This window comes from Perognathus longimembris, chromosome 5 (genome assembly GCF_023159225.1).
Source record: "Perognathus longimembris pacificus isolate PPM17 chromosome 5, ASM2315922v1, whole genome shotgun sequence".
In the NCBI taxonomy this organism is placed as follows: Eukaryota; Metazoa; Chordata; class Mammalia; order Rodentia; family Heteromyidae; genus Perognathus; species Perognathus longimembris.
In genome coordinates, this window is record NC_063165.1 from 66,254,656 (window position 1) to 66,282,070 (window position 27,415).

Genomic DNA, 27,415 nt, shown 5'->3' on the forward strand with positions numbered 1-27,415 from the left:
ATGAGGGCTTTTGAGGCCTGTTGTGAAGTCGTGGAGAGCCACAAGGAGTTTTTTGGGGGAGAAGGCTAATGTACTTGGATTTGAGGTGTAGTAAGATTACTTTGGCTAAGATTTCTGTGGAGATGGCATCAGTGAGATCAACTATGGAGGTCAAGAGGTGAGGCAGGGGACAGATAAGCTGTCCTCCATTTCAATTTTTCACTTTCCCCAAAGGAAAACATAGTCATGTTTTCAATGTGGTTGAGGAAATTCTGCTTATTCCAGAGATTATATCTTTTAAAACATAAGAATAAGACTCCAGCCTTAGCACATTGGAAGTCAATTGCTTTGTTATTTGTTTAACTTAATATTTTCTGTATGTGGCCAGCTATGTGTCAGGATATGACAGTGCTAATCACTACTTGATGGAGAAGATAACTGACACTGATGACAACTGAAATGCTCACAGTTTCATCACAAACAACTTCAGTTCTAGAAACATAAGACTTAAAAAGACCAATTATGACATAGTTAAGGTAATAAAAATTTGAGAGAAAGAAAAAACAGAGAATGAGAAAAAGAGACCGAGAGACAGAGACAGAGACACAGAGAGATATTGAAAGAGTTATATCAAGTTATCAGTCCTTGGATTAAGGTCTTGAGGTTTCTCCATGTTATGTAACACATATGACGAGCAGTACTCTGCCTCTTTGAATTTGTTCAAGGACTGACCAAAGACTTAATAAAGGTAGGAATGAGAAAAGTGTAAATGATAAAGCAGTCATTTGAAAGGTCACTGCTGACTTTCTGGAATTTGTACTAGAAGCTATCTTTAAAAACTACAGTTTATTAAGTAAAATTATTTTAGTAAACCTTTAGTTAGCAATTTACTTGATGAATACTACTCATAAATAACCATAACTTTCACTTTTTTGATACAATGAGCAAAATAACCTTCAAAGGACCTCTTGAAATTATAATATAGGTAACTAAAATAAAAAATAACAAAATCCAAATTTAATACAATAAACAACAGCAGTGAAAATGTTTTATTTCTAGCTTTATACAAATAGTTGATGTCACCCTTATCCTTGATAAACAATGACATTTCCAAAACATTTTCAAATAATGAGATAATAGCACAGTACATATCTTCCTGATAGAAAGACAAAAATGGGTAACTTCTGATTCTAATTATATGTTAACTTTAGTTGTGTTTAGAATTAATAAGTAGCAAAATAATTATGGGTTTTGGGGCTACATGGATTAACTTGTGTTGAGACCTACATGTGGTCCTTACTTTTTATGTTTTTGATCTTTCATGATTCATAATGAAACATTAATATGTGTGGTTAGCTTAATCGTTAATTCAACAACAAACTTCATGTTTATAAATTTTCATATGCCTAGGTTTTTAGGTATGTGTATGTGTGTATATATATATATATGTACAGACATATGTTATCTTCCTAAAAGATTGATTTACATGTTTATCTATCTATTACAATCTTAAATTTAAACTTTGGTTGCTAATTATTATCATTATTAAAGTTGCATCTTGACAGCAACTGGAAATATTTAGAAGAATAGAAAGAGCTATGATTTTACATCTGGAGTTCTTTTAGCAGAAGGACATAGTTCTATGTGAAAACCAAAGAAATAAAGATGTTAATATATTTCAGGTTGGCATTTGGTCCACAGTTATTATTTCTAGGGGGTTTTCTTCTTAAGCCAATCCCTAATGCTGTACCTAAAGATTTGGCTCAGGAGATTTGGAGTAATAATCTTCACTATACTAGCAGACCTTGATGAGATCTCTGGATTAAAAATAGAGAGAAGGAAAGAATGAAAAAAAAGACAGAAAAGAGAAAAGGTACTTGTGATATTTTACATATACAGACATGTAGCACCATCTACTGGATTCGAGTTTGTGAATAAAATCAGTAAACTATATGTCTTCATTACTAGAAGTGTGACCCTTTGAGTATCAAAACTTCTTCAAGTATTGGTTTGCTCAATTATTTTGACTTCTCTAACTCTTTTATCAATAGTATAAAGGGTCTCTTTCCCCCTTTGTCTTACACATAGAAAATCATTAGTAGTCATTCATGTATAGCAATTGATCTCTCTCTCTCTCACACACACACATACACACATACACACACACACACACACACCCCATTCTTCCCAACTTAATTACATAATAACACAGAAACATGCATCCTATTGTGTCCACTTCAATTACCCAACACATTTTCATAAGGCGGGGTTGCCATTGGTAATATGAAATTTGTCATTATGAACTCAGAATAAAAGATTTTTGAAAGTCTGTAATTAGAGACATCTTTCCTCCACTGTTATTCTGCATTAGAAAATGTTTTCTTTAAATATAGCTATGACCTCTTATTATCATTCATTAATGATAATCCACTCATTAATTCAGCAGTTTTACTCGAGATCAACAAGAACCAGCGAGAGTAATTAAAACACTGTAAAACCAATATGACATCAGAAACTGCCTAAGTTTTGGCTGTTGGGTCAATGCTCCTTTATAAAAACCTGAGTCCATCTCTTTCATCAAAACTGCACAGCAGAACAGCTAATTTAAAATGTATTTCCTCGGTAGGTAGGGAGTGCTTAATCAGTAGAAATATAATTCAAATAAATGCCTTGTAATTTGGAGCAATTGTGAAGGTTTCTTCTAATTCTGAGGTTCCATAAAATGCCCTGAATCTAGTCCTATGCAACTATATTAAGAATTACAATTAAAAAGATATGAATACATGAAAGCATTTAGCTGATTTCTGTTTAGCAAGACAAGAAAACAAAAGTTTTAATTCTTCTTAAATTATTCTTAATATTCACTAAATTATCTAGCCTTTCACTATTAAAAAGCAACAACAAAAACCTTGTTGGTATAGTTATTGCCTAATACTAGCTACTCAGGAGACTAAGATCTGAGCATTGCGGTTCAAAGCCAGCCTGCAAAAGAAAAGTCTGTGAGACTCTTATCTCAAATCAAGCAGCAAAAAGCCAGAAGTGGAGCAGTGGCTCAAGTATTAGTGCAGTAGCCTTGAGCAAAAAATGTCAGGGACAATGCCAAGGCCCAAGGTTCAAGTTTCAGGACTGGCACGAAAGACAACAAAAAAACCATTGAAGAAAAGGCTGACTGATATAACTAAATAAAATTTCCACATTTTTCCTTTTATTTCTTTGTTTATTCTCTCAAGCTATTTTTTGAGCTTTCCTGTTTTCCAGAGATCTCTTCTGTATCTGTGGCTAGGTTGTACAAACCGCATATCATTCCTACTACCACACATCTTAATATCTAGGTGTAGTGTCAGAAAAAAAAAAAAACCCCACTATTCAAGAGGATTATGGTTTAAAATGAAGAAATAAATGAGTTACTATTTTCAGAAGACATTTATATGGATAATACAAAAAAGCTACAGGTCAACTCATAATAAATGAATTAAAGATTACAAATTGTATGAAAAAAATCAATGAACAAGTGAATCTAAAAATACTAATTGTGAATGAGGTGAGAGATGGGGATGAAAAAATAAACTGAAGTTGGGTCACATAGGTCTTTGTAGAGCACTTAGAGAGTCTGGATTTAATTCTAACAAACATAAGAAACCAGTGAAGAGTTTTAACCTGGAAAGAGTTTGGCTGAAGTGTTTTATAAAGGTAAATCCTAAAATGGCACAGTTACTGAGGAAAAAATTCTGTCATGCTTTCATAAAACTAAACATATTGTTGGTCTTAGGATCAGCAGTTTTTTTCTTTAGTATTTACCTAGTACAGACTGTACTAAGTCAGGGTCAAAACTGATGTTTTCTATTAGTGTTTAGCAATTACAGATAGACACAAAAACAGTTACAGAGATGGATGAATTTGTTGGTTTATATCACACAGATATTATTTAGTTCTTCTAAATTTAGTTTATTTCTGGCCCTGGAATTCAAAATCAGTCGGCAAAATGTTTCCATACCTTTCCCTCATCTATACACAGGGGAAGGAAAAGACATAACACTCTCCTAAAATAATTATATCCAGAGTGGTTTCTAAGCCCTACTCAAATGTAAGGAACAAAGCTCCTTAGATAAATGGCTCATTCTTGGGATGAACCAAGAAAAAGATAAGATCAACCTGGAAAGTATTGCTGTGACAGAAATTAAGGAAAGGAGAGAGAGAGACAGACAGACAGACAGACAGACAGAGAGACAGACACACACAGAGAGACAGAGAGAGAGAGAGACAGAGGAATAGAGGCATATCAAAAACACATAGACACATGGGCCAATGCCAATGAAGCAACAAATTGAGCAAAAAAACAAACTAATGTCATAGTTTGTATTATAATCCAAAGTATGAAATGTACACATATATATTGATATAAATTATCTCAATAAATTGAGAAAAGAAAAATCTTCTAGATATTTTTCAAATAGTACATGAGATATTCTTCCCATAGGAAGTAAATTCAGTCTTCTTCAAGGGCAGGCTGGATAGTGAGTTGCTTCAAAGAATAGGGTATGGAAAGGGAAAAATGCTACCTTTACAGTGGAGAAACCAACACTACCTTGGCAAAAGGAGGTCAAGTTGCCAGTGGTGTTGAGAAGAGTCACACACCCCTTGTATTTTTTGATGAGAAAGACATCGCTGAGGTTTCTTTTCAAAGTTTATAACTCCAGCCCAATCATGAAACAACCATCAGACAAAGCTTAATTGACTTACAAGCACTTGAAGAGTATCTCTCTATATTGTCAGGAAGGAAAAAGAAAGGAAAATATCTGAAAACTTGTCAAAGAACAGGAAAAACTAAGGAGACATAACAACAAAGTACTAAATTGGTTCCTGGAATTGAAAAAGAACATTCCTGCCTGGCACTGCCAATGCCTGCAGTCCAAACTACTTAGGATCATGGTTCAAAGCCAAGTTGGGCAGGAAAGTCTGTACGATTCTTATCTCCAACTAATCTGCAATAAATAAATAAACAAATAAAATTATAAGGAATGAAAGAAAGAAAAAGCCGGAAATGGAGCTGTGGCTCAAGCAGTAGAACACTAGCCTTGAGCAAAAGTTCAGGGACAGCACTCAGGCCCTGAGTTCAAGCTTCAGGACTGGTACACACACACACACACACACACACACACACGCGCGCGCGCGCGCACACACACACCAACTTATAGAAGATCAGATGTAAGGAACTTCTTTACCCTCTTGAAACCACAAGAGGAGCAAGAACAAGACCCCTCTAGGGCTCACTGACTGACAAAAGGGGTTTTGATGGTGATGATGAAGCAGGCTTGCTACCAGGGAGCTTTGTGAATGAATGGCCCACAGGAGGCACTTGCTACAAATTCAAAACTGCCCAAGCTGGAGTGTGTGAGGGTGCTAAGTAAAGCTGGGAGCTGCAGGCTGCTGACTCTGCAGGGGCAGGAGGGAACTGGAGGAGCCCAAGTATCACAGGACTAGGCAGCAGCCTGGGCCAGGATGACACCAGCCCTTTCCTCCTGCAGTGTCTCTCTTGTGCCCTCTACTGATAAAGCTTGATATTGTTTATGTCTGCTGTCAGAGAACTATGACAGGAAAAACAGAACTCACAGAACGGAAAAATGGGTGAATTTGGAACTAAAATATACATCTTAGCTCCAAATAGCAGTAACAAATAACAGACTGTTCTGAAAATTTGTGAGAAGAGGAAAATGATTTAGGAAATAGTTGTCTCTGATGGCTGGGAGAGGTGGGAACAGGAAAGATAGGTAAGAAGGAAGTTTGGGTAATCATGTCTTATATCTTGAGAGATTTCAAATGATCAACTGGAAGAATTTGTCAAAACTACAGACTGGCAAATTTCTTTGAACATAAATTTTGCTCTAGGGGAAAATAGGAACAATAGTAAGCATATGAATATTTAGGAGTGAGGTGCAACGATTGTTTTCAGTTTAGTTTGAGATGCATTGAAAACTAGTATAAATGGGCTGGTGTGTGTGTGTGTGTGTGTGTGTGTGTGTGTGTGTGTGTGAGTGTGGTGGCTCAAGTGATAGAGTTCCTGTTTAGTAAGCAAGCAAGAGGCCCAAGTTAATGCCTGGCACACACAGAGACAGACAGACAGACAGACAGACACACGGAGAGAAACACAGAGAAACACACAGAGGGAGACAGAGAGAGGAAAAAGCAGGAGCAGGAGGAGCAGGAGAGGAAAAAGCAATAGTAGCAGAAGAAGGAAGAGAAAAAGGATGAGGAAGGAAAGAGTGAAGGAAGTGAATTGATGGATATAGAGATGGATGGGTGAAAACCCCACAATAGTAAAATGTCAATCTCAAAATGTTAGGTATTGAGGAGAACCTAGAGAAGGAAGTTAATAGAATAGGAAATTTGTTTAACAGAAAACTAGCAGAGAACTTCCCAAATATCCAAAAGGATAGGCCCATCCAGATACAAAAAGCTTTAGAACCCCAAACAGACAAGACCAGAATAGGACATCCCACCGACACATTGTAATCCAAACAGGATCAATAGAGACCAAGGAAGGAATCCTTAAAGCTGCCAGGAAGAAGAGAACAATCACATATAAAGGAAAACCAATCAGAATTACTCCAGATTTCTCAGCAGAGACCAGGAAAGCAAGGAGAGCCTGGAATGAGGTATGCCACAGTCTAAAGAAAAATAACCACCAACCAAGAATATGCACCCAGGGGCTGGGGATATGGCCTAGTGGCAAGAGTGCTTGCCTCGTATACATGAGGCCCTGGGTTCAATTTCCCAGCACCACAGATATAGAAAATGGCGAGAAGAGCGCTATGGCTCAAGTGGCAGAGAGCTAGCCTTGAGCAAAAGGAAGCCAGGGACAGTGCTCAGGCCCTGAGTCCAAGCCCTAGGACTGGCCAAAAAAAAAAAAAAAAAAAAAAGAATATGCACCCAGCTAAACTCTCATTCATAACCAAAGGTCAAATAAAAACCTTCCACGGCAAGGAAAAACTGAAACAATATACTCTACCAAACCAGCATTACAGAAAATCCTCAAAGATGTCCTACACATTGAAAATTAACAAGATCATGATACTGGCAGAGAAATTAACCCTAAATAGAAAACCAGGTTATTAGAGCAAGAATTGGGATCACAATGCCCTTAAAAAGATAGACATAGTGAAAGGAACAAACCTCTTGATCCTAACTCTCAATAGTAATGGACTTAACTCTCTAATTAAATGAAATAGACTGACAAGTTGGATCAAAAATCAAGATCCATCTTTCTGCTGCCTTCAAGAGATACATCTTGCCAACAAAAGCAAACATTGTGAAAGTGAAAGGCTGGAATAAAAATCTATCAAGCAAACGGCATCTATAAGCAGGCTGGAGTTACAATCTTAGTATCAGATAAAATTGACTTCAAAAAACAATAAGAAGAGATAAAGAAGGTTACTACATAGCAATAAAGGAATCTCTCCTACAGGATGATATAATACCATCCTAAACATCTATACACCAAATACTGGAGCACCCAACTTCATCAAACACTACTAACTCTAAAAAACATACATAGATCCAAACAAATTGATTGTTGGAGTCTTTAACTCACCCCACCATGGTAACCTCTGAGCAGATCAACATGCCAAAAACTGAACAAAGAAACTTCAGAACTAAACAACTGCATAGACCAACTAGACATAATAGATATTCTATAGATACAGAATATTCCACCCAGCAACACCAGAATATACATTCTTCTCAGCAGTACATAGACCATTCTCCAAAATAGATCACATTTTAGGGCACAAAGCTAATCTGTATAAATTCAGAAATATTGAAATATTTCCCTGCATTCCCTCAGACCACAATGGAATAAAATTAGAGCTCAAAAAAAAAGCCACCATAAAAAATCTTGCAATTCATGGAGACTGAACAACATATTGCTGAACTGCCAGTGGGTCATGCAAGAAATAAGAAGAGAAATTCAAATGCTTATGGAATTTAACCAAGATGAGCACACAAAATACCAGCTCCTTTGGGACACAGCAAAGGCAGTACTCAGAGGAAAATTTATAGCTCTGAGCACATACATCAACAAACTGGAGAAATCTCAATCCAATAATTTAATGAAGCACCTTAAGCTCCTTGAAAGAGAGCAACAAGCCAAACCCCAGGCCAATAGACAGAAGCAAATAATTAAAATTAAATCAGAATTAAATTTCTTAGAGTCCAAAAGGATCATAGAAAGAATAAACAAAACAAAGATTTGGTTCTTCAAAAAAATTTAAAAAATCGACAGACCCCTAGCAAATCTGACTGAAGAAGGAAGACAGCACAAACAAATACACAAAATCAGAGACGAGACTGGAAACATCACCACAGAAACAACCAGGATTCAGAATATAATAAGGGAATGTTTTGCAAACCTATATGCTAATAAATTTGATAATCTGGAAGAAATGAATTCCCAGCAAAAGTTGATATGCCAAAATTTAACCAAGAAGATTTAAATCTACTAAAGAGACTCAAATCCAGCAATGAAATAGAAACTGCAATAAGAGATTTCCCATCCAAGAAAAGCTTAGGTCCAAATGGATTCACAACAGAATTCTATAAAGCCTTCAAAACAGAACTCACACCAATATTCCTCAAACTCTTCCAGAAAATTGAAAGTTCACTACCACACACATTCTATGATGGCAGTATAACCCTTATCCCAAATCTAGACAAGGATTCATCAAAGAAAAAGGACTTTAGACCCATTTCTTTGATGAACATTGATGTAAAATTTCTCAAAACAAAATTCTAGCTAATTGGGTTCAACAAGTCATCAAAAACATACACTGTGATCAAACTGGATTCCTTGCAGGGATGCAAAGTTGGTACAATATACGCAAGTCAATTCAAGAATCACATGATTATTTCTTTAGACTCAGAAAAAGCATTTGATAAAATACAGTACCCATTTATGATGAAAGCTTTGGAGAAACTAGGATTCCAGAAAACATTCTGAATATAATAAAGGCTGTCTATGACAAACCTAGAGCAAGCATTATACTTAATGGCAAAAAGCTAAAGCCATTCCCTTTAAAATCAGGAGAAAGACAAGGATGTCCACTTTTTCCTTTCCTCTTCAACATAGTACTAGAATTTCTAGCCAGAGCAACAAGGCCAGAGGTAGACATAAAGAAGATCCAAATAAGAAAAGACAAAGTTAAACTCTCTCTCATTGCACATGACATGATCTTGTATTTAGACTGTACTCCCAAGTTCCTTGAGCTGATCCAAAACTTTGGCAAAGAAGCAGGATATAAAATAAATCTACAAAAATCAGGGGCTATGGGAAGGGCATATGGCCTAGTGGTAGAATGCTTGCCTTGCATACATGAAGCCCTGGGTTCAATTCCTCAGCACCACATATACACAAAAAGGCCAGAAGTGGTGCTGTGGCTCAAGTGGCAGAGTGCTAGCCTTGAGCAAAAAGAAGCCAGCGACAGTGCTCAGGCCTTGTGTCCAAGTCCCAGGACTGGCAAACAAAAACAAAACAAATAAAAATCAATGGCTTTTCTATATGCCAACAATGCAAAGAGTGAGGTTGAATTCAGGAAACCAACACCTTTTGCAATAGCTTCAAAAAGCATAAAATAATTAGGAAGAGTCTTAATCAAAGAAGTGAAAGACCTCTATGATGAGAGCTTTAAAAATTTGAAAAAGGAAATTAAAGCAGAACTAAGGAAATGGAAAAACCTCCCATGTTCCTGGATTGGGAGGATTAGCATTGTGAAAATGGCAATATTGTCAAAGGCTATCTACAAATTCAATGCAATACTCATCAATATCTAAACACCAGCAATCCAGAAATTCATATGGAACAATAAAATACCTAGAATAGCCAAATAATCCTAAGCAGAAAGAACAGTGTTGGAGGAATTTCAGTACCAAACTGCAAGCTGTATTACAAAGCTATAGTAATAAAAACAGCTTGGTATTGGCACAACAGGCCTGAGGACCAATGGAACAGAATTGAAGACCCAGAAATGAACCCACAGAACTATGGCTACTTAATCTTTGATAAAGGAAATAAAAAAAATAGGATGGAAGAAGACAGCCTCTTCAACAAATGGTGCTGGCAAAACTGGTTTCAACACCTGTAACAAACTGAAACTAGATCCGTATATATCACCCCCACCAAAATCAATTCAAAATGAATGAAAGACCTCGAGGTAAAATCAGATACTCTGAAAACACTACAAGAATTAATAGGAGAAACACTTGAGCTCCTTGGCACAAGATAAAACTTTCTTAGTAAGGGCCCAGAAACACCACAAATCAAAGAAAGGATGGACAAATGGGATTGCATCAAACTACAAAGCTTCTTCATGGCAAAGGACATAGCTTGCAAGGTAAATAGAAAGCCCAAAGATTGGGAGAAAATCTTTACCAACCATACAAAAGACAAAGGACTCATATCTAAAATATATGCAGAGCTCAAAAAATTAAATTCCTCCAAAACAAATGCTGAAAGAACCAACTGCCCCCTCAACAAATGGACTAAAGACCTAGAAAGAGACTTCTCTGAAGAGGAAATGAGAATGGCTAAGAGACACATGAAGAAGTGCTCTACATCACTGGCCATAAAAGAAATGCAAATCAAAACAATACTGAGATTCCACCTAACCCCAGTAAGAAGATCCATTATCAGGAAAATGAATAATAACAAATGTTGGAGTGGATGTGGCCAAAAGGGCACTCTACTGTTGTTGGTGGTATAAACTTGTTCAGCCACTCTGGAAAGCAATATGGAGGTTCCTCAAAAGGCTAAACATAGAGCTTCCCTATGACCCAGCAGCTCCAATTTTGGGCGTCTACCCAAAAGACTACAAGCAAGACCACACTAAAGCCACCAGCACACCTATGTTCATCAAAGCATAATTTGTCATTGCTAAAATATGGAACCACCTCAGATGTCCCTCAGTAGATGAGTGGATCAAGAAAGTGTGGTACATATACACAATGGAATTTTATGCCTCTATCAGAAAGAATGACATTGCCCCCAATGGGAAATGGAAGGACTCAGAAAAAATTCATACTAAGTGAAGTGAGCCAGACCCAAAGAAACACACTGTATGGGTTTCCCTCATTGGTAATAATTAGTACATGTCTAGGATAGTCCTAGAAGATCACATTAGCTCAATAGCTATGTCCATATGAACACATAGATGGTGCAAAGTGAAATGAACTCCAAGTTATGTAAACAAGTGGTATGTCATTGTTGTTATTTTCAACATGCCATGTGAAATTTTTCCTTTTTTCTTTTGAATTTCTTTCCCGTGGCTTTACCCTGGATATCACTGTAACTGATTTTAGTACTCTGGATATTGTATATTCATGTATTGGAACTAGGGAAGGGAAAGGGAATAGAGACAAAGGATAAAAAGACAAACTAATGCAACAGCAGTACTTAGAAAATGATATGGTGTAAACCAACCATACAACTCATGGGGGTGGGGATGAGGAGGGGAAGGCGGGGGAAAATGCGGTAACAAGTTGGATAAGGAATGTACTCAATGCTTTACGTATGAAACTATAAACCCTCTGTACTTCACTTTGATAATAAAGAAATGAAAAAATAAAAGATACATCACAATTTTCTAAGTAATAAAATGTGTAAATAAGTATATCCTAGAACTGATGAAATAGTGTGTTACAAGATTAAAACATTAAAAGATTAAAACATTGGGGAAAATCAAAATTGATAATTTTAGTTTTAAATCTCCATTGAATTATGAAGCTGGATCAAAATGGCAACAGGGCCATATTGTTAAGTGAAAAATAAATTTCAAAAGAATATTTATCGTAATATGATTCTACTTCTTTTTTGTCTATTGTAGGGCTTGAACTCTGGGTTTGGGTGCTGTCCTTGAGCTCTTCAGCTTAAGGCTAGTGCTCTACCACTTTGAGCCACAGCACCACTTTTCTGGTGATTAATTGGAGATAAGAATCTTTGGACTTCCTTCCTGGGCTGGCTTTGAACCATAATCCTCAGATCTTAGCCTCTGGAGTAGCTAGGATTACAGGTGTGAGCCACCAGCAGCTGGCTATGATTCTATTTTTTAATGGGACAAAATTCATATGATAATATTTACAGCTTCATTTTGAAGGGGCATATCCAGTTGTAATCTTGTGGGAATAAGACTTGCATGCAAGTAGATGCTTTTTTTCCTTTTATTTTGTACATGCAGGTAGTTTTCTATTTCTTAAAAAGATACTAATATTTTTGGAAAACATTCTCTTTCAATTAAGCCTGAACAATCTGATTTGGGAAAAGTTAGATTCATAGAAGCAAGAAAATAAACTAGTCCATGTATGTTGAGATCGGAGTATTTCAGGTTTGGCAATAAGGTTCATAGACCTGGTCTTATTTTTTAATTTACATTGGAATAAATTCATGTAAAGTTATGATCTAGAGCTCACAGAATTGTGACAAGATGGTAATGTAGGGTGTATGAATTAGTTGTTAAAGCCACAGATCAATATCATTGTAAATGTGAACTGTAGAAGTTAGAGAAAGTATGGACATTTCAGCTGGCAGTCTTACATAATTGTCATCTGTAAACTGAGGAAATAGAATCCTTGAGATGTGGGACATGAGATTCTTGGCAGGGTTTCAGCTACAAGATGGATTCTGTGAAGCAAGGGGAAGGGACACACCTGCATAGCGTCGTGCAGTGCTAATCCTGAGACTGGGAGGTCACTGATGGACATGGGTTCTGGCAATTCACATTATTACCTGGGGATAGACATTTGTAAGGTAATGTTTAAGATTACATGGGAAGTCCTACACCAGGAACTTTAAAAAGCATTTCTACAACTAATCTTTTACTTATAAGTAACCATGTACTATCAATGTAAGCTAATTATTAATCTCTTCATTGTTAGGAATTACTAAACCATGATAAGTATTGATCATCTGAAAGGCATTTGGACTTTCAAATTCCAGTACTGCATGCAGGTCAAAATTCCCTAAAAGTTGAGTATTCTTCTGCAACCAACTTGGGGATTTAGGTACTATAGAAGTGAGGCATTCTTGGTTAATTCTAGCCTCTTTATTTAAAAATTTGTTATTGCATAGGTGATGTACAAAGGCATTATAGTTATACAAGTCAGGTAATGAGTACAATTCTTTTTGGACAATGTCAACCCTTCCATCGCTCTCTCTGTTTTTCTATCCCATCCCCACCCATAAGTATATAGTTCATTTCAACATAGTGTCCATACTGCTGCATTTGTTCACCCTTTGTCCCACCATTTTTGTGCCAGCCTTGCCTCCCCCAAAGACAACTAAACAAAAACAAAACAAAAAGGCAAATAAACCCTCTTGTTCTCATTTTCTTGAAGTCATTGTGATAAATATTATTTTATATGCCTTTATGTTTCTCCCCTGAGTATCCTTGTTACTTTCACTGTGTGTCCATGCCTAGAGTCCTGTATAATTTATCATGTCCCTGAGTATTTTAGCTCTTCCACACATGAGAGAAAACATACACCAATTATCTTTCTGAGTTTGGCTTACTTCACTTAACATGATTTGTTCTAGATCCATCCATTTCCCTGCAAATGGCATAAAATTATTCTTCCTGTTGGCTATGTAAAACTCCATTGTGTATAGTTACCCTTTTTGGATCCACTCATCTACTGTAGGGCATGTGGGTTGTTGGCTTTTGTGAATGGTGCAACAATAAACATGGATGTGCCTGTGTCTTTACTGTATTCTTGCTTGTGATGTTCTGGTTAGATGCCCAGGAGTGGTATGGCTTGGTCATAGGAAGATCTAGGTTTAGTTTTTTTTTCAGGAGCCTCCAGACCTTTAAAAAAAATTTTTATTGTCAAACAGATGTACAGAGAGGTTACAGTTTCATACATTAGGCATTGGATATATTTCTTGCACTGTTTACTACCTCCTCCCTCATTCCCCCCTCCCCCATCCCCTTTACCCCCCACATGACTTATTCAGTTTATTTACACCAAACAGTTTTGCAAGTATTGCTTTTGTAGTCGTTTGTCTTTTTTACCCTGTGTCTCTTGATTTTGGTATTCCCTTTCAGTTTCCTAGTTCGAATACCAGTATACACGGTTTCCAATGTACTCAGATAAGTACAGAGATAGTGCAGGTACACCACAGGAAAGGAATACAAGATCATCAATAATAGAAACTACGGTTTCACATTGCACTTTGAAAGTAGTTACAACAGTGATATAACAGTAGTTTCCATAACATGAAGTTCATTTCACTTAGCATCATCTTATGTGTTCATAAGGGTATAGCTATTGGGCTCTTGTGATCCTCTGCTGTGACTAGCCTAAACCTGTACTAATTATTCCCTATGAGGGAGACCATAGAGTCCATGTTTCTTTGGGTCTGGCTCACTTCACTTAGTATAATTTTTTCCAAGTCCATCCATTTCCTTATGAATGGGGCAATATCATTCTTTCTGATAGAGGCATAAAATTCCATTGTGTATATGTACCACATTTTCCTGATCCATTCATCTACTGAGGGGCATCTGGGTTGGTTCCAGATTCTAGCTATGACAAATTGTGCTGCGATGAACATTGTTGTGCTGGTGGCTTTACTGTGTTCTTGTGGCCTTTTGGGTAGATGCCCAAAAGTGGGGCTGCTGGGTCATAGGGGAGCTCTATGTTTAGCCTTCTGAGGAATCTCCATACTGCTTTCCATAGTGGCTGAACCAGTTTACATTCCCACCAACAATTAAGTAGGGTTTCCTTTTGGCCACATCCATTCCAACATTTGTTATTGTTAGTTTTCTTGATATATGACATTCTTACTGGGATGAGATGGAATCTCAATGTTGTTTTGATTTGCATTTCTTTTATGGCCAGTGATGTAGAGCACTTTTTTATATGTCTCTTGGCCATTCTCATTTCCTCCTCAGAGAAGTCTCTTTGTAAGTCTTTAGCCCACTTGATGAGGGGGCTATTGGTTCTTTGAGGATTTGTTTTGGAGGAATGTAATTTTTTTAGTTCTGCATATATTTTAGATATGAGGCCTTTGTCCGGCCTTTGGCCGGTAAAGATCTTCTCCCAATTTGTGGGCTTTCTGTTTATCTTGCAAGCTATGTCTTTTGCCCTGCAGAAGCCCTGCAGTTTGATGCAGTCCCATTTGTCCAACCTTTCTTTGATTTGTAGCCTTTCTGGGTCTTTGTTAAGGAAGTTCCATGCTGTGCCAAGGAGCCCAAGTGTTTCTCCTACTCCTTCCTTTAGTGTTTTCAGGGTATCTGTTTTGATTTCGAGGTCTTTGATCCATTTGGAATTGATTTTGGTGCAGGGTGATATATAAGGATCTAGTTTTAATTTGTTGCATGTGTTGAACCAGTTTTGCCAGAACCATTTGTTAAAGAGGCTATCTTTCTTCCAGACTATTGTTTTAGCTCCTTTATCAAAGATTAAGTAGGTGTAGTTTTATGGGTTCATTTCTGGGTCTTCAATTCTGTTCCATTGGTCTTCAGGCCTGTTTTGGTGCCAATACCAAGCTGTTCTTTTTTATTACTATAGCTTTATAATACAGCTTGAAGTTGGGTATTATAATTCCTCCAGCTCTGTTCTTTCTGCTTAGGATTGATTTTGCTATTCGTGGTCTTTTGCTATTCCATATGGATTTCTGGATTAATTCCTCTATTTCATTAAAAATGGTATTGAGATATTAATGGATATTGCATTGAATTTGTAGATAGCCTTTGGCAATATTGCCATTTTGATTATATTAGTCCTCCTAATCCAGAAGCATGGGAGGTTTTTCCATTTCCTTAGTTCTGCTTTAATTTTGTTTTCATGTTTTTAAAGTTCTCATCAGAGGTCTTTCACTTCTTTGGTTAAGGTTATTCCTAGGTATTTTATGGTTTTTTTTGAGGCTATTGCAAAAGGAGTTGCTTTCCTGATTTCAGCCTTTTCATTTGGGTCATTAGCATATAGAAAGGCCATTGATTTTTGAGGGTTTATTTTATATCCTGCAACTTTGCCAAAGTTTTGGATCAGCTCTAGTAGCTTGGGGGTAGAGTCTATGGGGTTCTTTAGGTATAGGATCATGTCATCTGCAAAAAAAAGTAAGTTTAACTTCATCTTTTCCTATTTGGATCCCCTTTATTTTTCTTCTTGCCTAATTGCTCTGGCTAGGAATTCTAGTGCTATGTTGAAAAGAAGGGGAGAGAGCGGATATCCCTGTCTTGCTCCTGGCTTTAGTTTTTCACCATTTAGAATTATGCTTGCTGTTGGTTTTTCATAAACTGCCTTGATTATATTCAGGAGTGTTTTCGCCTCCAGAGTGTTGTACACAGTGGTTGTACTAGTTTATATTCCACCAACAGTGCAATAGGGTTCCTTCATGTCCACATCCTCCCCAATATTTGTTGTTCAAATTTGTGATTTTGGCCAGTCATTTTATTTGTATTTCCTTTATGCCCAGGGATGTTGGGCATTTCCTCAAATGTTTCTTTGCCATTCTTACCTTTTCTTCAGATAAGTCTCTCCTTAGCTTCCTTGCCCATTTAGTGATTGGTTTATTTGCTTTGGGAGAGGTTAGTTTCTTGAGCTCCTTGTATATTTTGGATATGAGGGTTTTGTTGGATGTATTGCAGATAAAGAGCTCCTCCAGTCTGTTGGCTGTCTTTATAGTTTAGTAACTATGTCCTTAGCTGTGCACAAACTTTTTATTTTGGTGGAATCCCATCTCTCAAGTCTCTCCCCTATCTGCTGTGCCCCTGGGACTCTTTTTAAAAAGTTGTGCTTAAACCTATGAGTTATAGGGTTTCTCATACTCCTTGCAGTAATCTCAGTTTCAGGTCTTTGATCCACTTTGAGTGAATATTAGTGCGTGGTGACAAACAGGGATCCACTTTTAGTTTTCTGCACATGGATGCCCAGTTTTCCCAACATCAATGATTGAAGAGGCTATCTTTTGTTCCACCATTAACTTTGGCTTCCCTACTAAATATCAGATAACTCAAAGTATATGGTTTTATTTCTGTCTCTTCTGGTCTGTTCCATTGATCTTTAGGTCTATTTTTGTGCAATGCCAGGCTGTTTTTGTTATTACAGCTCTGCAGTGGAGCTTGAGGTCTGGGATTGTGATACCACCAGCAGTGCCTTTTTTTGCCTAGAATTACTGTGGCTATTTGAGGTCTTTTGTTCCATATGAGGTTTTAGATTTTTTTCCCTATCTCAGTAAAGAATGCCATTGATATTTTGACAAGAATTGTGTAAGCCTAGACTTTAAAGACACTAACTCTGTAAGAAAAAAAAAATGGGGAAATAACTTAGGCATCAAGAGATAAAGCTATGGAAGGGGGATTTTAACAGCATAGTAACAAAGCAACTTTGTTAGAAGATATTTTCAGGACAACGGAAGAAATATGAACATAAAATGGTCCTTAGGTGATATTGAAGGGGTGATGATAGAACAGTAACCATCTGGGGACCCTCTGGCTTTTGTTTTAGGTTAATCTAGGGAGTGCAAGGATTATACTAATCAACTGTTTGGTCCTTTCTAGTTCTGAGGCGCTGCAGAGACCAGAACTCCAACCAGGCCTGAGGATACCGGGGCTGCGGGGAGGTCAAGTGGGAAGAGAAGCAGGGGGTCTGGGGCTGGAGCGCAGGTCCCCAGCCGCGAGTTCCTCAGGTCTCAGTGGAACTCGGAATCTTCAACCGGAAGTCCCGCCCTCCGGCACGAGCGCTTGCTGTTTGGTAACTAAGGACGCCGGACGGTTGCTAGGGCCCGGTGGCACCTTGGGGCCTGGGGTTAGGGAAGGCTGCGGCTCCGTCGCGGGGTGCCGGGCGCGTTTGGGGTCTGCTTCCGCTCTGTCTGGGATTCCGTTTGCCATGAGCAGTGAATTCCTGGCGGAGCTGCACTGGGAGGATGGGTTCGCCATTCCGGTGGCCAACAAGGAGAATCAGCTACTGGAAGAGCAGGTGAGGGGCGCCCCGTAACCTCGTCCGCGCTGAGCTCGCCTTGTGCCCCCATCCTTCCTCCACCACCCCCATTTCTGCAACTGAGAAACGCGCGCGCGCGCGCGCGCGTGTGTGTGTGTGAGTTTGAGTGTGTGTGTGTGAGTTTGAGTGTGTGTGTGCGCGCGCGCTCGTGCTTGAGCTCGAACTCAGGACCTGGGTGCTGCCCCTGAGCTTTTTTAGCCCAAGGCTAGCTCTCTACCACTAGACCAACCGCGCCGCGCCACCCCGGTGGTTTCCCTTTTCTTTCTTCCCTCCCTCAGTCCCTCCCTCCCTTCCTTCCTGAACTTTCCCATCTGGGCTGGCTTCGAACTGCTATCCTCAACTCTCAGTTTCCCAAGTAGCTAGGATTTCGGGTTTGCGCCACGCTCCTGGCATACATTATATATTTTAAAAATCGAAACACTAACTGATACTAATTAAAAAACCCGAATTGTCCCTCCTGCCCTTCTGAAGCCCTTCTGGCTTCTCATTTCTAGCCTTCTGAGCCTGTAGTTTCCCAAATTTTAGCGCCTCTTGCAAGGGCATCCCAGAGGTTGCCTAGCAACACCTATTTACACGTTTACCAACAAAACACATTAGCAGATATTTCTTTCTGAGTTTCTGTTAGGTTTAAAGATCAGAGTAACTTGAAGGACATTCTTTAACGATGTCACATGTGCACTTTACATTCTTTTGTTATTATCACCATTTATTTTGCAGGATTTATATACATATACATATTATTTAGGTTGGCTGTTTAAAACATTATGGAACAGTGAAAAAGAGGAAAATGAGGACCATAACTGATTCACCTGAAAAAAGTCTGACATTAAAAGGCAACTCTTGGAAGTGTGAGGAAGAATTAATCCTCAGTGCCTCAAACACAAAAGAGCAACTCTCTTAAGTTGAAGATATTCAAAGAAAAGAGGGGATATAAACTAAAAACATAAAATATCCTTTCAGCAAAATATCCAAGTGTTTATCACTACAGTACACACATATTTCAAACAGTTCTAATAGAGCTATAGAGAAAGAAGAGACAAACAGGAATATTATAAAAAGAGAATCAGGTGTTTATGCTATGTTTTTTAACACAAAATACAAATCTTAGCAAGGAAAAGAAATTTAGGTATTATTTGATCATAAGAGATTGTTAAAAACTCTCCTCACAACTTTTACTTGAGACAAAATAAGTAGTTTTTGAAAACCGTTTCAATTATAGACAATATTCATTGACTACTTTTACTTATTGTTTATGTCAAAATTGTTTTCTTCCTGTTATTTCCAAGTTTCCCCTCCCCTCACATGATATAAAAACAAACTCAGAGATAAATGTGCACAGGTTACTTTTATTACAAGGAGGATTTTTAAAAAAAATTTTAATGGATATGATCAGATTGCTTTTGTAAATCTGTGTCCGTTTACATTCCTATTGTGTGTAAAGAACCTGTTCTCCACAGACCTGACAAGCAGGTGAATTGGGGGCTACTGACTAGTTTTAAAGATGAAGAGATGAGTGCTCTTATGTATTGTCACATCTTTTCCCTACTAAAATATCCCTTTATATTATCAACACTCCTAAAAGGTATATTGAATCTGCAGCTTCAAATTTATCACAGGTCTTTAGCCTCCATTTTATATTTAAATTATTTTAGTGGTCCTCATTGTAGTCATTTTTATTCATTTTATCTTTTCTCAAATATTTATATATCTTTTGGCAGATTAGCTTTTATCTTTAAATGAGTGTTTCACGTGTTCTGCTTTTAGTCCCTGCATCCTAGGTTGCCAGTCTCATGCCTTGTATTGTCTCCTTTAAGTTTATGTACCTGAATCAGGGTTTCAGATCTTTAAGATACTTTCCACTTTCCCTTCCTACTTGCCCACCTCTAGAGTCCTGTTTTTCAATACAGACTGAGTTCCCAAAGGTATAGTTCCCCACTGTTAACTTAGAGATTCATTTTATTCCTTTACTGCTTCCCAGCTTGCATACCATTTTCCTTGAGTAATTTCTTTGATAGAAAGCATTCTTTATAGTTTCTGTTATAGTTTGGCTATGAAGTGTACCCTAAAAGGCTTATGTGTGGAAGGTTTGTCCCACCTGGTGGTGCTATTGACAGGTGCTGGGACTAGGAAGGTGCTAAATTCATCAGTGATTTAACTCCTTGATGAGCTTATAGCTCAGCAAACCATGATGAGGTAGGGTCTGACTGGAGAAAGTAGATCACCATCCCTTTGAAATGTCTATTTAGTCCCAGCGAGCTTCTTTTGTTTTCTCTTATTGTGTCTTGGTTGCCTGAAGTGAGCAGCTTTGCTTCACCACTTGATCCCTGACAAGTATTCTGCCTCAACATGTGTCCATGTCGTCTCCTCCTCCTCCTCCCCCTCCCCCCTCCTTCTTCTCCTTCTCCTCCTTCTCCTTCTCTCCTTCTCCTTCTTCTCTCTCTGTCTCTCTCTCTCTCCTGTGTCTCTGTCACTGTCTCCCTTCCTCCCTCCCTTCCTCTTTCTTTATTCTTTCTCTCTGCTTGTCTTTTGTCTCTCTCTTTCTCTGTCTCTGTCTTTCTTCTTTTTCTCTTTCTGCCTGTCTTCTCTTGTTCTTTCTCTCTCGTAATACTAGGGTTTGAACTTGCTCTCCAGCTTGCTCAGCTGGCTCGCTTACTTGGCTGGCACTCTCCCATTTGAGCCACACCCCCAGCAATATTTTTTTGCTAATTATTTTGGAGATGAAATCTAAGAGGACTTTTCTGTGAGGTCTGGTCTTGAACCACCATCCTTTGAAACTCAGCATGGATTCAGATGTGAGACCCTGGAACCTGGTTTGCTTAGGTGTTTTGTCACAGCAACAGAAAGTGCCTAATGCCATCTTAAAGAACATACATGGGAAGTAAATATTCTAAATTTTTGAACCACAGAAAATACTTTTATTTACTTTCACATTTGGTGGAGTAAAAGATTCGAATACTGGAATTATTGCTCCAGCAGTGTTGCTGTTGAATAATCTGATTTTCAACTCTTTGCAGTTTACTTGGAAGCATTTAGATTTCATCCTTTCATTTTTTTCCTTAGTACTTGGCTACAGTTTTATCTTTTTATTGCATGCTTTATCTTGGCAACTATATTAAGAAATTACATTTTTAAGTTCTTTGGTTTTTTTTCTCTCTTGAAGCATGATGATCTAGTTTGAGCAGTTCAATAAAATTTCTGATTTGTCTCTGTCTAGGTTTTGTGTGTGTGTGTGTGTGTGTGTGTGTGTGTGTGTGTAAGTATATACTTAGTTCTTGACTTTTGTGTTGTAAATTGTCTTTTCTTTGGAATTCTGTTTGTTTCTTTTGGTATCCTTCATGCTATATAAGCTTTCAACAAATGTCTGGTGATGTTTATCCTTTTATATTAAGAAAGAAACAATTCTATGAGGAAATGTTTGTCAACTTACAAATTAAATTATGCTCTTACTCACAAGGGAAAGTTTCATTCTACAGACATTATGTGATGATAAAAGGCATGATTGGTGAATGAGTAGAAACCACAAGGCTGTATGCTAAACAGCAGCTAATTAAATAAAACTTAAAGCTATTAAGAATTTAAATACACATTGACAAAAGTGCAGTTATAGTGAAATACTTCACTAATGGCCTCCTTAGAATTAGACAAGCACAATGGACAAAGAATATGAATAATACAATTAAAAAACTGCATATATCCCTTGAAGAGAGAATATGTGCCTTTAAACATGTCCTTGAAACTTTTTTTTTTTGGGGGTGTGTGTGTGCCAGTCCTGGGGCTTAAGAACTCATAGCCTGCGTGCTTTCCTTCCCTCATCATTTTTAAATTTTTTTTGAACAAATAGTACAAGAAATGTATCCAGTGCCTAACGTATGAAACTGTAACCTCTCTGAACATCAGTTTGATAATAAAAATTTGAAAAAAATTTTTTTTTTGCCAGTCCTGGGGCTTGAGTGCATTGTCCCTGGCTAGCACTCTGCCTCTGGAGCCACAGCGCCGCCGCTTCTGCCTTTTCCTGTGTATGTGGTGTTGAGGAATCGAACCCAGGGCCTCATGCCTGCTAGGCGAGCGCTCCACCGCTAGGCCGCAGTCCCAGCCCCTCCTTGAAACTTTTAAGAGTGAACTTTTTCTTTTTTTTCAGTCCTGGGGCTTGAACTCAGGGCCTGAGCACTGTCCCTGGCTTCGTTTTACTCAAGGCTAGCACTCTACCATTTGAGCCACAGCACCACTTCTGGCTTTTTCTGTATATGTGGTGCTGAGGAATCGAACCCAGGGCTTCATGTATATAAGGCGAGCACTCTCCTACTAGGCCCAAGAGTGAACTTTGTTACTACAAAAACCTTAATGATTTAGAAGAGAGTGATAAAAAGTAAGCCTTAAAGGCATCATGCTAAGCAGTATGAGTCACACACAAGAGGACAAATATTGAGACTTTTTATGAGACTTGGGAGAGACAGAAAGAAGAATGATGGGATTTGGAGGAATAGGGACTTGGTGTTTAACATCTTTCCCTATTAAAACTGTGCGAGGAACACAATTGGGGGATGAACACAAAATCTTGTAAGAATTGTGTGGAGTACACAATTGTGCAGGCCACACAGCTCTATGGGGGATACTCAGTTTCAATAGGGGAAGATGGATAAGTTCTGGAGGAGTGTGGTGGTGGCTACACAATAATATAAATGTTCCTAGGGTTATGAAGCTAGACACTTGAACTGATCAAAATGGCCAATTTTTGTTAAGTATATTTTACCACAATTAAAATATTTACAATCTCTGAAACACTATCTAAAAAGAAAATTGATGAGTCACATTCTCTGAAAGCCAATAGAATTTATAATAAATATGTTTTTAAAAACTTAAAATAACTTTAAGTTTTAAAATGATCTTGTTTCATAAATGCTTAGGCATATTTCTGAAAATATATTCCTGGTTAGTCCTTATACCAAAAAAGACACTGAAGCTAGGCTCACACTAGAATCCTAGTTACTCTGCAGGCTGAGATGTGAGGATTACCGTTAGAAACCAGGCTGGGCTGGAAAGTTCCTGACTGTTCTCCTGATAAACTACCAAAATGAAAGAAAAGAAAGAGAGAGAAAGAGAGAGAGAGAGAAGAAGGAAAGGGAGAAAGAATGAAAGAAAAGAGAAAGAAAGAAAGAAAGAAAAGAAAGAAAGAAAAGAAAGAAAGAAAGAAAGAAAGAAAGAAAGAAAGAAAGAAAGAAAGAAAGAAAGAAAGAAAGAAAGAAAGAAAGTGGAGCTTTGGCTCCAGTGGCTCAAATGGTAGAGTGCTAGCCTTCAGCAAAAGAAGCTGTTGCGGGGCTGGGAATATGGCCTAGTGGTAAAGTGCTCATCTCGTATACATGAAGCCCGGGGTTCCATTCCTCAGCACCACATATATATAAAAAAAAGCTGGAAGTGGCACTGTGGCTAAAGTGGCACAGTGCTAGCCTTGAGCAAAAAGAAGCCAAGGACAGTGTTCAGGCCCTGAGTTCAAGCCCCGGGACTGGCAACAAAAACAAAAGCAAACAAACAAAAAAGAAGCTCGAGGACAGCATCCAGACCCTGAGTATAAGCTCCACGTGTGCATGCACACGCATGCACACACACACACACACACACACAGAGGAAAAAGAAAAATGCATTGAAAGGGAAGCATACCTTTTAAAGGAAAGAATGCAACATGTACTAGAAGACACAAAGTAAAAATACCAAGAACTTACCTTAATCAACTAAAAAATAACAGCAAAGTAACCAAAAAGGGAATTAAAACTAAAACTTGAAATTAATGAAACATCTAGTATAAGTAATATGTATATAAAATCCTGTGAAAATATTATAATAACCATATTCAAACCAATATTTAACAATATTTAAAAAGTTTAGTAAAATATGGGACATAGATTAGTACAATTTTTCCCTTAGATGAGACTTGTAACGTTTTCTTGCGCATTTCATTGACTTCTTTTGCATCCCTTGGAGGTATCCCTAACTTTGGAGTCTGCAGCTCAAGTTTACAAGGAAGTATATTTTCTTTTGTTGAGCTTTTATACTACTTTGACGCATAATGTATTCTCATGGTCCTGAGACTATCTTGCAATTCCCTAAATGGTTTAATTTGTTTTACATAGTGTTTAAGTCAGTTTTGTTTGTATTAGTGGTCTAATTCAAAGATAAACAGAATATGTAAAGAAACAAAAACATGAGCACTATTTGGTTAAGTTTAACCTAAATCTATGAGTTTGAAAAAGGAGTTCAGGGAGAAAAAAAATCATAGCTGGTATGTAACCATTATGTCTGCTTAGATATCTTGTGATTTAGTTATGGAATGTATTCTCATTTTTGCCTGAGAAGAATGTAGAACTGCTGTATGAAAAATGTAATTTAGCAATGGATCCTATGATTGCTCTAAATCTAAGGAAGATTTCTGTTCTGTGTAATATGGCATTAATTTTCCCACAGGAATATCCAAGTGACATCACTATTTTATATTTTAAAGACCAGTAGATTTTAGGAGATCATGTTAAGATTGTAAGAAGCACAATGGTATGTGCTGAATATTTGTGTTCTTCCAAAACTTGAGTGGTGAAGTCTTAACCCTTATTGTATAGCTGGGGCTTTTGAGGGCAACTAGCCCAGAGATGTGGAGCTCTCTTCTAAGTATGAACAGGACCTTTATTAGCAGAAGCAACAGATAGATGGTCTTTCTTTCTGGTGTATGTGGATACGGCAATCAGGTATCTGTCTTCAAACTAAAGGACCCTTCCCAGAAATCAAGGCAGCCAGCACCTTGATGGTCCCAGGCTTCCAAATTGTGAGGAATAAGTTTCTGCTGGGTGTGACACCCAGCCTGTGGTATGTTGGCTACAGCCTCTCAAATCTTACACGAGACAAATGAAGATTTAATATCCTTTTGAATGTAGGCTTTTCAAGGTAGCAAAACTTAATAGGGCTTTGGTTAATCACAGTGTTTATTATTTACAGTTACTAAAGCTGCAGGATGAAAGGTCAAGCTTACAAGATGAGCTGAATGGCTTTGAAGATCGAATTAATGCAATGAGTTCTCACTTCAAAAATGTCAAGCAAGAATTCACATTTACACAGGTACAATAATGTATGTTGATTGCATCAGGGGGAGTCATGGAACATTTCACAGTGCTCTTGTATCGGGATTTCATTTTAGAGATATAACAAGTCACTTTATCATAAACTATTGGAAACATAACCTTGAGCCTGAAAGTATATAGAAAAAGGCATTGAGGAACTAACTACTGTTACCCATTTAAAACCCCAGTTAATTTTTGTGGGGGGAGAAATCATCACTTAAAATGTCATGTGGAATAGCAGGAAAGTCTGAGAAGCATCTAATGAAAGCTGTGAGCAGTGATGGCCACAGCAGAAAGATAGCTAATGGATCCTAATAGAGTTTCTATCTCCTTGAAAACTTTTCCAGACAATGAATGATTTTGATTGGTGGATAATAGTCTATATGCTTCAGTAACCCCTATGTCCGCATTAGCATACTTCAATAATTAATTTTTTTGAGACAGTCTCATTATGTAGTTGTGAATGGCCTTGAGCTCTCAGTCCGTATTCCTTAGCCTCCCAAGTGCTGGGATTATAGGCATGCACTACTACATCTGGCTTCAGTAGCAATGCTACTATGATTAATAAATTCAAGTAAATTTGGGAGATTTAAAGATAACAAGGGGAAGGCAAAATTAATTTAGGAATACAAATGCAAATTAAATTAAGTTCAAACCCCATGACCAAAAAACAAGAAAAGGATGGAAGTGGAGCTATGACTCAAGTGGTAGAGTGTTAGCCTTAAGCAAAACAAATTAAATTAGCATATAGACACAATTTAAATTTGGAAAGTATGACTTGTTTTATAATAATCCAGTTAAGTATAGAAGTCCCTCCCCAGTGATGTGCAGCAAGCCAAACAGGTAGGAAATCAGCACTGGACAGGTAACCAACTTCGGTCTCACACCATGCTTTTCTAAGTTCATCTGTCTTCCTGAGAAAACAGTTGTAATTTAAAGAAAAGAGCAAAGCCACCTTTAATTATTTCATGGTTCCCAAATCTCATTAGAAAGTTACATAATATTTAATGAGCACTTAAAATAGTACTCAGGATTCTTGAGTCCTGATAATCAATAAACTATTTGGAACAATATTTTCCCTAAAGTTACTAAACTACTAAGTTGGGGATTTGAAAGATTGAGGTTCTCTATATGTATATCTTATTGCCATCAAATCTGGATTAAATAGACAAATCTGAATTAAATAAATACAAAAGATAATAAACTACCGACAACCGTAGCATCTTTAGTAATGTTAAATTAGTACTAAGAGTACTAGCTTTGAGCACTATAAGATCATTAATTAAAAATGTTCTATTTATTAAATAGAACCCAATTCAAAGGCAGGATTGAATATTAATTTATTTTAGGAAATATTTATAACCATCAGTGCTTAAATTTTTAAAATTATCTTTTAACTAGAATATGCAATCAATTTGATATAATTCTATTTTTTGACTGTTTTTAATGTCATTTATGGATAAAGAATGAGTGATCTTCTTTAAGTTGGCTTTTTTATTTTTCCTAAATCAAAGCAATATCTGAAAACTGACGACTATTTCCTCTGGCAGTTTGACTTATTTCCTTACAACTAGTGAGTAATGTCAACTACACTGTAATCACAGTGAAATGTGAGTTGGGTTCTATAGCAATGGAGTTAATTGTGCTTGATCTAAACATGGTGTGGGAACTTTTCTTGTGTAAAGGATTATTATAAGTACTTTATAATTATTTTGTAGTGTCTTTACAAATCAAGAGAGCGTGAGATTGAAAGTGAAGAACATTTTAAGGCCATTGCCCTACGAGAACTGGGCCGAGTGAAGGATGAAATCCAACGACTCAAAAATGAGATGGCTGTGATACAGGAGAAGAAAAGTGAAAAGGACGTACGTGCTGAAATGTGGCCTAACATTCTGGGCTACAGTATTCCTTTCTTTCTCACTCTCATTGACTTTTTCTTGTGTACATGACAGACATTCATTTCTTAGCATTTATTAATACAGTCTCTCTCTCTCTCTTTCTCTCTCTCTCTCTCTCTCTCTCTCTCTCTCTCTCTCTCTCTCTCTCTCTCTCTCTCTCTCTCTCTCTGAGTTCTGGGGCTCATTATCAGTGCCTGGGCACTGTCCCTGAGCTGAGCTCTTCTTCAGCTCAAGGCTAGCTCTCTACCACTTGAGCCACAGCTTCACTTCCAACTTTTTACTGGTTCATGGAGGTCAGAGTTTCACAGGTTTCCTGCCTGGACCAAGTTTGCACTGTAATCCTCAAATCTTAGACTCCTGAGTAGCTAGGATTACAGGTATGAGCTACTGGCACAAGTACTTGGCAGTAAAAGGACTAGACAGTGAAAGGACATGAAGCTGTGATTTCAGTGCAGT

The 27,415-nt window shown here is 37.6% G+C and overlaps 1 protein-coding gene across 1 annotated transcript in view; it reads left to right on the forward strand.

Annotated features, from left to right (window-relative positions):
- The first annotated feature begins 17,850 nt into the window (after positions 1 to 17,850).
- The window catches only part of Ccdc39 (coiled-coil domain containing 39), a 51,304-nt gene continuing 41,739 nt past the window's right edge, over positions 17,851 to 27,415 (forward strand). Inside the window, exons 1-3 of the mRNA XM_048347058.1 lie at positions 17,851 to 17,940; positions 24,940 to 25,059; positions 26,780 to 26,926. Of these exons, the coding sequence (XP_048203015.1) occupies positions 17,851 to 17,940; positions 24,940 to 25,059; positions 26,780 to 26,926 (357 nt within the window). The remainder of the gene's footprint in view (positions 17,941 to 24,939; positions 25,060 to 26,779; positions 26,927 to 27,415) is intronic.